The following is a 12,922-nucleotide window of genomic DNA, read 5'->3' as shown; positions in this document are numbered from 1 at the left end:
TCAGAATCGGAGTCAGAATCTGATTCAGAGTCTGGTCAAGCTAATGAGAAAGCTCCACGCCTATATGCATTTATGGCAGATTCGTCAAGTAAAGCCAAGGTAAATTTAGAAACTGAATTTGTCTGTACTAAATGTGTTAACCTTGAAAAGCAGCTTAGTGAACTTAGAGAGTCGGTTAAAACATGCAATAGATGTGTTACTCTAGAGGATCAGGTCAAAAGATTGTTCGATATTTGCCTAAACTTTAATAATTGCGTTGCTTTAAATCAAAAGATAAATGTCCTTAAAAAGCCTTATGAAGTTCTTAAGAGGCAATATGAGGATAATCTGTATTTTAAGAATAGAGAAAAAGAGTTTAGGGACATAATTAAGACATTAGACGATCAGGTGACCGATTTAAAGTCGAATGTGCTGTTAAATACTCAGACCATAATAAGGCAGATTAAGGAGATAGATGAGCTTAAGAGAGAAAAAGAATCCTTTAAGATCAGTTTTGAAACTGAAAAGGAAAAGACTTATATTTACAAGAGATCTGCGTTTGTCCTAATGTATTGTCAGAATGTTGGAGGAAAAGAAACTAGTGGTGATTATAAATAGTATATATATATATATATATATATATATATATATATATATATATATATATATATATATATATATATATATATATATATATATATATATATCCTCCTCCATTCGAGCATGACTATAGTTTCCCACCTCCGGAGAAATAGTTCGGGGAAGATTATGTTCCCATTCAACCGACCGAACAAGATAAGGGTAACGGGATAGGTACATCTGAGACTCATAGTGCAAAAGTAGAAAAAACTGAAAATGTAGAAAAACCTAACCCTGAAACTGTTAAAATTCTGAAAAACCCGGCAAATCAGAGACCAATAAAGATTAGGAACCGATCGCCAATTAAATTTATTAAAGGTCTTAATTTTGAGCAGGAAGACTTCTTGAAACCTGCTGGAAATTTGCAATCAAAGTATGTTCCTCCACCAAAATGGTCTACTGATAGAACTCCTGAGCGATCTCCTGTAAACAGGAGATCTCCACCCAGATATTTTAGAAATAGATCTCCACCTGCTCGTAGACCTAGCTTCAATTCCCATTTTAGGGAAGATAAAATTGAAACTGTGCGTACATGTTTGCATTGCGGGTTGGGAGGTCATAGGGTGGTTCATTGTTCTAAATGATTTGTAGCACCCAGAAGGAGGATTGAGCTGAGTCCCCCTAAAAGGTTTCGAAAATTTCGACCAGTTTCTCCTCCTAAGAATCATATGTCGTCTAGACCTAACTCTCATTGGTTAAGTCAACATGTGATTTATGAGAATCAATCCACAATTGAAGACAGTAAAAGGGTTAAACAGGATAATGTTTATTTTAAGAAACCCTTACATAAGAACCAAATGTGGGTGACAAAGGAGGGTTCTAATGGGGCTAGTGGTTCGGGCACTACTTTTAGGGAAAATGAAATGGCTATTAATGTAAATGGGAAACCCATTGCCGAAAAGGCATGGGTATCCCCCTTAAACTAATCATTTTTCTTTTTATTTGTGCAGGTCACCTACAGTCTAAACAAAAACACTTGGATTGTTGATAGTGGGGCGTCCAGGCACATGACAGGAACCATGTCTCTGTTAAATGATGTTAAATCTATTAAGGGTGGACCTGTTTCTTTTGCTGGTGATCAAGGAGGGTTTATAACTTCTCAAGGGATGATTTCAAATTCTTCGGTCAGTTTTGACAAAGTGAGCTATGTAAAGGAAATGTCCAATAACCTGCTGTCTGTCTCTCAAGTGTGTGACAAGAGGCACAAAGTTTTATTTGATGAACAGTAGTGTTATATCATGAGAAAAGATTATAAAGTACCAGATGATATGATTCTTATGACAGCACCTAGATGTCAAGACTTGTACATTTTGGATATGCCAAAGGCTTATGTGAACGCAGCTACAGGGCATCAGGCTTTTGTGTCCAGAGCTTCTAAGTAAGAGTCAATGTTATGGCATAAGAGGATGAGTCACTTGAGTTTCAGGAAAATGAACCATTTAGTTTACAATTGTTTAGTTGAAGGGGTAAATGTTAAAGGGTTTCAGGCTCCTGATGGTTGCGTGCCGTGTAAGAAGGGGAAGCAAGCTAAGAAACCACATAAGGGTAAGAAACATCATTCCATTTATACTCCTCTTGAGATGCTTCATATGGACCTCTTCGGTCCAGTTAACAAGAAGAGTATTACTGGACACTCCTATTGCTTAGTGGTTACTGATGAATACTCACGGTTTACGTGGGTTGTAATGCTGAAAAGTAAAGCTGATACTTTCGAACAAATCAAGTTGCTGATCACGAGGCTTGAAATGTTGTACAAATTGAGGGTTCGTAGGATCCGGACAGATAATGGAACAGAGTTTAAAAATAAGAAAATGGAAGAGTATTGTAATGAAAGAGGAATTCAACAACAATTCAGTTCACCTTATACTCCGCAGATGAATGGTGTTGCTGAAAGAAAGAATCGTACTCTAATTGAGACTGCTAGGACCATGCTGGCTGACTCAGAATTACCAGTTACCTTTTGGATTGAGGCAGTTTTGAATGCGTGCTATACGATTAATAGAGTGCTTGTTGTGAAACATCATGGCAAGACATGTTATGAGCTGCTTCTGAAAAGAAAACCTCACATTAAACATCTTGAACCGTTTGGTTCTCTTTGTACTATAATGGTTAGAGATTCAGGTGGGAAATTCAATCTGAAAGCTGTTACAGGTAGGTTCTTGGGTTATGAGAATGCGTGCAAACGAGTTTAAATTTGGAATCACGGTGTGTTGAAGAATGTACCTAAATTGATGTTCAAAGACATGCAGCAATTCCATCCGGAAAAGGGTACACGTGGCAGTTTGATTATGATAAGTTGTTTGATTTATTCAAGCTTCCAGAGGATGACTCTGATGATGAAGAGATAGCTGCACAAATGATGTATAACATGCGTCTCTCTGCTGAACGCATGTCTGATGTGCGTATGCAATCTCAAGTGCCTAAAATAATAGATAATATAGCACCAGTGACAGGGACTAATGATGATGACTCGGACTCAGGGGATTCAGTTTCAACATTAGAGGAATCGACCTTACAGTCTGAGGGGAAGAAAGTTTATCTGGATGACGTATACGAGGACTTGGTAGAGGAGGAACAAAATAGAACTGTGTTGGAAGAACCACTTCAAGATGAGGAACCCACACAAACAGTTACTGTGGATCCTTTACAAACTAATAGAGATGACACCATTGAAACAGACAGACTAAGAAGGTCTGGCCGATCGGTTTCTCTCCCTAAACGTTTTGATGATTATGTAATTAACCCTGCAGGTGTTTCAGGTGCTAATACAGTTGAATCTTCTGCTTTGGATGAGCGTGTAACACCCTCTGTAAATGTTGTTACTGCTTTTTATACTGAATTGAATCAGACTGGAAGAATCTTCAGGAATGCGTACTGTGCTTTTGTATCGCAAATCGAACCGGAAGACGTCAAAGATGCTTTGAAGTATGATGAGTGGGTTTCAGCCATGCAGGAAGAACTTCAATAGTTTAATCACTTGGGTGTTTGGAGATTGGTAATACCACCTACAGGTTGTAAGCCGTATGGCCTGAAGTGGGTATTGAAAAATAAGACAGATGATCAGGGTATCGTGATCCGGAACAAAGCAAGATTGGTTGTTCGAGGTTATCAACAAATTCCAGAAGTTGATTATGACGAGGTATATGCTCCGGTTGCCAGACTTGAGGCGATACGGATGTTTTTAGCATTTGCTTCGTGGAAAGGTTTTAAAGTGTTTCAGATGGATGTTAAGAGTGCGCTTTTATATGGTACTCTCCAAGAAACTGTGTATGTAACTCATCCACCGGGCTTTGTTGATCCACATCATCCAGAGAAGGTGTATCTCTTAAAAAAGGCGCTTTATGGTCTTCACCAAGCCGCGAGAGCTTGGTATACTACTCTGTCAAACTATATGATAGGGAATGGTTTTAGATGAGGGGTCATCGATCAGACTCTTTTTATTAAGGAAAGGGGGGACGACATTATGTTGGTACAAGTATATGTGGACGATATCATCTTTGGGTCAACCGATCAGAAAATGGTTGATGAGTTTCAGGACGTAATGCAAAAACGGTTTAAGATGAGTTCACTAGGGGCCATTAATTTCTTCTTAGGGTTGCAGGCTGATCAAACTGAAAAGGGCATTTTTCTACATCAGTCAAAGTATGTAGCTGACATCTTGAGCCGGTTCAAGATGGAAGATGAACGAATTGCCAAGAATCCTCTGTCGGTGAATCACGGGATTACACCAGAAAATACAGGGCAGAAAGTCAATCCGACTCTTTACAGGGCTATTATTGGTTCTTTAATGTATCTTACAGCGTCTCGCCCAGATATCATGTTTGCTACTTGTTTGTGTGCTCGTTACCAGGCACAACCGAATGTGAATCATATGTTAGCAGCAAAGAAGATCATGCGTTATCTAAAGAGAACTCCAAGTTTGGGCTTATGGTATCCTAGAAATGATGGGTTCGATCTAACGGCTTTTAGTGATTCTGATTATGGGGGTTGTAAGAGAGACTTCAAATCAACCTCGGGAGGTTGTCAGTTTCTAGGTAGCAGGTTGATAAGTTGGCCGTGTAAGAAACAAACGGCAGTCGCATAATCGACGTGTGAGGCTGAATATATTGCAGCGGCAAGTTGTACTTCTCAAGTTGTCTGGATTCAACAACAACTTCGGGACTACGGTTTGAAAATTTCTAACACTCCTATATATGTTGATAATACTGCTGCTATTGATGTTACTAAGAATCCTGTTAATCATTCTAAGACCAAACACATAGGGATCAAGTACCATTTCATTAGGGACTGTTATGAAAAGAAACTAATAGATGTCCTACAAATAGGTACAACAACCCAAAGGGCTGACTTGTTTACGAAAGCGTTTGATAGACCCCGTTTCCTATTCCTATTCCTATTAAATGTGTTAGGTGTGAAAGATAGGGTGGAGGTTGTGTCCTACAAGGAGTTATTGAAGTAAGCATCCAATCTGTATCATTTGTATATTTTGCATTCTACATCATTTTTGCATGCTACTTAGTTTATTTTTCTGTTTTGCATGATCATTTTATTTTCTGTTTTGCATTTTTAAATTGAAAAAAAACAAAAAGATTGTGTTTATTTGCTTTATGTTAAATAGAATAGTTGAGAAAATTGCTTCATCAGAAAATACAAAAACATTGAAAAATGAAAAATCCATAAAAATCAGAAAAATCAGAAACTGAGAAGTTGTTATGTGAAAATGGGAAATGATTGTATTACTGGACTTACATGTTAATCGTTCTATGTAAAAATTAAGTATTTCATGATTAGTTAATGAATGTTGATAAATTTGGAGGATTGAATTTTGGAATGAGAGGATCACTTGTGCATAAAGTAAATAATCTTGGCAAGAAAATCGCGAAAAGGTTTACAGCGGTTGACGGTAGTCACCTACCTATCACTGAGAATGTATTGAGAAATGATTGTTCAGGAACTCAACAGACGGTTGAGGTCTCCCCTACTACGATTTATACTCTAGTGAAGGATTTCCAAGTAAGTCCACAAGGTGAGTTTACTCTGTTCGAACCTATACCAGTTTCTATTTACATTTATTGCTTGGGATGGAACACCTTAGGTTAGTCAGGTATCCAAAGGGGGTATTCTAACTATGAACGGATCGAAAAGTGCAATTCTGTATCACAGGCATTTCATCGGTTTGAGAAAGTATTTAAAGGAGACTGCTTCAACGCCAAAGATTAATGTTACGGTGTGGTTCATCTCTAAGTGTGGTGCATCATCATCAAAGTTGTATTTGTTATTTCATTTCAAGTTTATCTTCATTTATGTTTAAGTTTGCAAAAGCAAAAGAGCCACATCAGAAAATCCAAAAAAAAAAAAATTAAAATAAAAAACGAGTGGATTATGTTATTGGTTATTTATTCATGTATATATAGTTTCGAAGAATTAACGATGATGCACCACAGCAACTACAAAGAGTTCATGCTATTAAATGGTACAGACTTCGTGTCTATCAGAAATTTAAATTCTTCTTGTGAAAGATGATCAAAAGCTATGATGATCAGAACAATTTAAGTTATCTATATCAGAGGGGGAGAAGTGCCAGAGTTTCAGATCTAGAAAACTCAAATCATTCTGTTTGTCCGGGAAGTCATGATTTTAGCAGGTCTTTGCTTATCATTTGAAGGGACGTTACATCTATTGTATGTGATATGGGTTGTGTCGATTGATCTAGATAGCTGGGGATATCTTCTGGAGGGTATTCTGATTAAGAATTCCATCACTCCCAAAATCATCATTTCATTCCATCATTATTAGCTTTCCGCTCAAGCATGGGGTTTATAGCAACTGGTAACTGTGTTCTTACGGAGTATGCAATAAAATTGAGATAAACAAAGCTTTCTGAATCGAAAGGTATAAGTTTAAGGTAGAAGCTCATGGATGACAGGGTTGCTAGAAACATCATGAGATGTTCCTGTTCAATCAAATCGAAAGTACATCAAGGTGATAGCGGACAGCGTCAATATATTGTGCTCAATTGACTATATAAAAAATTTGTGCGATCTCAAGTGAGGACTAAGTTTAAGATTATTTACCCATGTGTGTAAGTGATTATCAAAAAGTCTGGGAGGAAAGTCTGATAGGTTTATTGATTTTCAAAGACTAAAAGTGTAAGTACTTGATAATCTAAATGGAACAATAAGTGCTGAATGAATGAATTTAACGATGTTAACTATTGCAGAATATAGTTCAGTTCTGTTCCCAAAAAAAATGTTGATTGACTCATCTTCTCACAAAAATATGTGTTTATACTAGGTTAGATATGTAGTTTGCTCCTGCTTATGATATCCACTAGGCAGTTAGTTTGTTGATTTAATTCATCATAATGTATATGCTTGCATTACTTTATTTTATTTTTTCCATTGTTTGCATTATAAAATGAAAAAGACAAAAAGTTTTATTGTATTTTAATATTTTTGCATGTTTCATACTGTATATTTTGCATATCATTTGGTGGTTACTTCAGAAACTCTGTATGTGTGGACCAGGAGGAGTAAGCAAGTGTGTAAGTGTTAGTAGAAGAGATCCGTAAAATGAAAAGTTTATTAAGTCGGGTATTCATTTATTTGACTTAGGTTAAAATACTTTTGGATCTGGAAAAGATGAGTAAAGTTGAGATTTTATGGACTGATTTACATAAGCGAGTTAAATTGGTTGAGAATTAGTGTTAGATGAAACGAGAATTAGAAAATTAAAATGATAATAATTTTACTGCAACCGGACGGTTACACAATGCAACCGCACGGTTACACTATGTAACCGCCCGAATAAGTGAAATTTAAGGGGTTTTAGACTTAAAATCTAACCTTATGGTTACATATTGCAACCGCACGGTTACGTATTTTTGGGCCGGATACAACCCTGCAACCGCACTGTTGCAGGGCAGGTATAAATACCCAGACTCAGAACCGTGGGTTGCTTGTGCTCTCATTTGGTTAAGTGTTAAATTCATCTAAAATTGCAAAGTGTTAAGGGGAGCTTTTGATCTCGTTTTTTTGATTCTACTGGTGTTTCTCATCAATTTGATCTTCAACAGGTTCTATTTCATCCATTACATCTCTAGTTTTAATTAGTTTTTATTTTTTATGAACTTAAGATTAATACAGGGAGTGTTGATGTGTTTTAACTGAAATTGTTGTTTTAAACATGCTAATCGGAGATATTAGATGCTATTACAATGATTTATTTGATGATCAATACTCGGTTTGGTGGATTTGGGTTTTGAAAACCCTAACAGTTCGGATGAATGCAACCGCACGGTTGCACCCTACAACCGCACGGTTGTACTTGCAACCGAGTATAAGTATGTGCATCCGCACGGTTGCACAGCAGATCTAAAGTCCCAGTTAATAAATTTTTGTGTTTTAAATTGTAAGATCTATGTGTTGCTTTAACCACTGTTGAGTATTGTGTGTTATAGTTTCATGCTATGGCGAACAGAGCGTCACGTAGGATTTCCCAAAGTGAAACTGAGACTGCTATTACTCAGAGAAGAAATTTGGTTGCTGGTCATGCCATTCTCACAGGGTGTCGTGTGAGAGCTCAGCCAGGTTTTACTGATTACTGGAGAGGGATAAGTGCTGGAGCCTTTCTGAATAGAGATAGGACTTATTATCCTAAGCTTATCAGAGAGTTCTATGCCAATTACGAGTTTAATGAGCGAAAGGAAAAATGTATTCATTTTAATCTGTTTGGGTATCCCTATGATTGGACTCTAGAAGAGTTTGCTGAGATACTAGATATACCTGATGGTGATTTCAAGTTCTTTAGCATGAGCATGGATATAAACACTACTCCAAGGAGTTCTGCAACTGGAATCTTGTTTTCTTCATTTGGTTTTGTCTCTGGCTTGTGTAAATCTGGGTTCAAGTGGCCGAGAAGGGGGCCGGTAATCATCCGAGAGGAAAACATTCTGGATGAATACAGACAGATGATGAGAATCATCAAGAGAAATGTTATGTTTAGATATGGGGATGATTTAGAGCTGACCGTGACTGAGGTTCTGATGTTAATGTGCCTGATTAGTCAAATTCCCTTCAACTTTGCTTATGTTGTAGCGAAAAGGATGGTAGGGCTGCCTGAGTCTGCTGATCGAGGTTTGCCTTATGGTTTTTTGTTGAACAATTTCTTTGGTGATGATGATGAATTGGTGCATCCAACTGATGAGGAGGAAGTCGAAGCTGAAGTTCTGTATGCAGCTTAGGTGTTTGTTTGGTGATAATTATGGTATTTAGTAATCATTTGGTGAAACTTTGTTAGTTTGTAATATTGGTGACTATCTTTTAGATTATCGTTTGATGGTAGGTATGATGTAAACGTTATGGACTGGGATGTTTGATTTTGTGTAATATATGACTAGGTTATCCTGCTTTGCTTATGATATCCATGCTTAATGTCTATCTTATGCTCTTGTTTTCATGAACTGTGAACTTGAATGTTTTCTTTTGGATTTAGTTCAATTTGGTTGTAATAACTTGATTTTAACGTCTTAATTTTCATATTATTGAATGTGTTGAATGTGTGTTTAGTTGTTTTGCAGGGAAAGTATATAATGTGATTTTAGATAATGAACTGGGTCCTAGGGGGAGTTTGTTGGTGCATAAATTAGTCCCCGAGTTCATTATGATCAAGTTAATAAGCTTAATCATTTAGCTTTCTCTGGTGGTATGCAACCGCACGGTTAGACAGGCAACCGCACGGTTGCAAGGTGAAACCGCACGATTGCAACGTGATGTGTATATTTAAAGGGGATTTCTGGGTCATTGTTAGGGTTACGAATCCTAGCATATACTACACATACAATGCGATTCCCTGGTGCTCTAGCATTCAATATAGTCGATCTTTAACATATCTAAGTCGATTTTATCATTAAGATCAAAGGTTTTCATTGAGTTTTGAGTATAAAACCCAATAACGAGATTTTCCTCACTTGTTATTGAATCTAAGATCGTTTAATCCTGTTTACACGATCCTACAAGATACTCCACAAGAACACGTGTACTAAGATCATGCATTACATGAGCTTTCATGTTTAAATCATTCTTTACAAAATTTCACTTTATGACATTAGAAACGATAAGATAAGATTTTTACAGTAAGTTAAAACATCACTGACACCAAGTGATTGGTACCCTAAGATAATCATGTGGTGGATGGAAAGGTACGGAAACAGACACGGATTAATACGGTTAAGTAGAGTACACAAAAGTAAAATATACTAGTTAAAAGACTTGTGAATTCACGTGTTGCTTAAATCAAATATATAATAATATTTTGAAATTTTCTTTTGACATTACTAAATTCAATTAATACCATATATGTGTTGGATGTGTAAAGGATATCAAAACAACAAGAAAAAATTTATTTTAATGTTAAAGCGTGTCATGGCTCAACACATGGATGAGGTTCGAAAGTTGTAAAAAATGTTGTTCTGAAATCATGCCTTAAGCCACGACGCAACTCCTCCAGCCACGACGTGGCTTAACACTTGGAATTTTCTGTTTCGAGATCATGCTTTAAGCCACGACGCGGCTCCTCTAGCCACGACGCGGCTTAAGCCTATCCGGGAGCCTTACGAGGAAAAACGCGTTTTCTTGCTCTTTAAGTTGTTTCCTTGTTTAGATTTGCCTATATAAACACCCTATTATAACCCTAACATGTGTGCACGAAATAAATAGTGAAAAATCTCTGGTTTGCGTCCGTGGAGTAAACTATTCTCCGTGTTTTGGAGTTGGGATATAACCACGTTAAATCTCGTGTCGTTTTATGCTTTCATTTATCGTTATGCTTTAATTATTCGTTTGTCGTTCGTGGGTTAGTGATTATGATCAATCACTTGTCTTGTTTGGGTCCTAAATCCTTACAATATGAAATATGAAATTAGATTAATTCGAATACCTTGATTTTGAAAAGAAAATGAATCAATGGTTGTGGTCATTCCTCTCAACAATTATGGTTCAAAATTAGGCAAATCTTATCGGTTCCGTGGTTGGATCCGCCAACCACTAACACCAATATTAGCAAAATGTGGTTGCTTAGTTGTTGGACCACCGTAGTTGGAATTTTCGTTTAATGAAAAAGTGAATCACTTTTTTGTTGTACATAATGCTTTTAAACTTGTACATGTAAATAATTAATTAATTTATTGGGTGTGAAGAAGTGTGTGATGAGTATGTCATGGTTGTTAGCAGTTAGTCTTAGAGTTAATCTTTGGTTAGTGATCGGAAGCAAGTGCTGATGTGGCAGTTAGTGATACCATGACATAACATCATGGTTAAGAATTGTCTTACAAACAAATCAAATTCAAACTTTAAACATAGATAACAGACTGTTATAATAATAATAATAATATAGATATGGATAGTCAATTTTGGTGTATACATATAGTCAATTTTGGTGCACAAAGTATGTATTTTTATATTGAGATTTTAGGCTATAAATACTCATGAATGCAAGCATTAAACTTGCACCATTTCTCACACTTACAAAGTGTTTCTTTCTTTCTCTCCATTATCATCTTTGTTCTTACACTTCATTAGTAGTATTCTAAATCAAGAATCAAATCACTAAAGGTAGTTATAAGCCTACTGAATTATAACATCAAGAATCAAACCACTAAAGGTAGTTATAAGCCTACTGAATTATAACACGTTATCAGCACGATAATCTTAATACTAAATATGGTTGGCTCTGCCACCAAAATGATATATGGTCGGTTATACCACCAAAATGATATATGGTCGGTTATACCACCAAAATGATATATGGTCGGTTATACCACCAAAATGATATATGGTCGGTTATACCACCAAAATGATATATGGTCGGTTATACCACCAGAATGATATAGGTCGGTTATACCACCTGAAAAAATATATGGTCGACACTGTCGCCAAATTTTCATTTATGTTTACTAATATTTATATTTTTGTTATATAACATTTATTTATGATTGCTTACACATGGTCGACACTGTCACCTACTTATCATTTATGTTATATTAAATTTATGTTTAATGTTTATATACTTATGAATATAAATTGACTCTAATTTATCATGATGTTTGTTTTAATTTTTGATAATAGAAAATGTCGAATCTGGAAAAGCTTAAATTTACTCCTTTAGAATCAACTGGAAACAACTACATGCCATGGGTTATAAAAGTAAAAATGCATCTTAAATCAATGGGCATTCTTGAAACCATAAATGAAAACAACACTTGTTCTGAAAAAGAACAAGCTACGGCATGTTGCTTTATTCATCAACATATTGATGAATGCTTACAAAATAATTATGTGACTGTAGAAGATCCCCATGTTTTATGGGAAGGTCTCAAAAGCAGATTCAATAATCAAAGAGAAATTTTACTTCCAGCTGCAATGGAACAATGGAGAACATTAAGGTTCCAAGACTTTAAGAAAGTAAATGAATACAGCTCAGCTCTGTATAATACATGTTCACAACTTAAATTCTGTGGACATGAAATTAGTGATGCAGACATGATGGAGAAAACTTTCTCCACAATGAATGCTGCAAACATCACAGTGCAAAGAAATTTGAGAATGCTAAAGTTCAAAACATATCCTGAACTTAATTCATATCTCTTAGTTGCAGAGCAAAATGATGAGCTATTAATGAAAAATCAGCAATCCCGTCCTACTGGTACACTTGCAATCCCTGAAGCAAATACTGCAAATAATTATAAACAGGGACAAGGACGCGGGCAAGGTCGTGGTTATAATAACCATCACCATCATAATGCCAAAAGCTATAACTATGGTAGAAACCATCCTTATGGTAATGGTAATGGGCGTGGACGTGGTCGTGGTCGTGGCCGTGGTGGTCAAAGAAATAGTAATCCACGAAAATATAAATATCAACCACAAAACAAGCCCATTAAACAAGATGTTGAAGAAAATTCTTCTAAAAATTCTGAAGAATCTTGCTACAGATGTGGTAGAATGGGCCACTGGGCTAATACTTGCCGAACATCTAAACATCTTGTTAAGATGTATCAGGATTCGCTGAAAGGTAAAGAAAAGGAAGTAAATTTTGTGGATAATATTGATCCAACAGTCACTGAGAAACCATCTGATTTATATGAAGATTTCTTGAATGTTTAAGTTGTGTGTCTTTTGAAAAATAAACGATTTAATATCGTCTGTCTTTGTCATTATGTTTGCTAAATGTTTCAGTACTATCTATTTGCGTTTAAAATATTGTGTAATATTAATGTACTCACTATTTATTTCTTATATATGAAGTT

The 12,922-nt window shown here is 36.0% G+C and overlaps 1 protein-coding gene across 1 annotated transcript; it reads left to right on the top strand.

The window, feature by feature from the left end:
* The first annotated feature begins 4,135 nt into the window (after nt 1–4,135).
* Nucleotides 4,136–4,702, top strand: LOC139840417 (uncharacterized mitochondrial protein AtMg00810-like). Its single transcript, XM_071830688.1, has one exon. It carries the CDS (start codon nt 4,136–4,138, stop codon nt 4,700–4,702), a length of 567 nt encoding a protein of 188 aa, XP_071686789.1.
* Nucleotides 4,703–12,922: the final 8,220 nt, after the last annotated feature.

This window comes from Rutidosis leptorrhynchoides, chromosome 1, assembly GCF_046630445.1.
Source record: "Rutidosis leptorrhynchoides isolate AG116_Rl617_1_P2 chromosome 1, CSIRO_AGI_Rlap_v1, whole genome shotgun sequence".
Classification (NCBI taxonomy): domain Eukaryota; kingdom Viridiplantae; phylum Streptophyta; class Magnoliopsida; order Asterales; family Asteraceae; genus Rutidosis; species Rutidosis leptorrhynchoides.
Note: the sequence above shows the minus strand (reverse complement) of the source record. Positions and strands in the feature narration are given on the sequence as shown.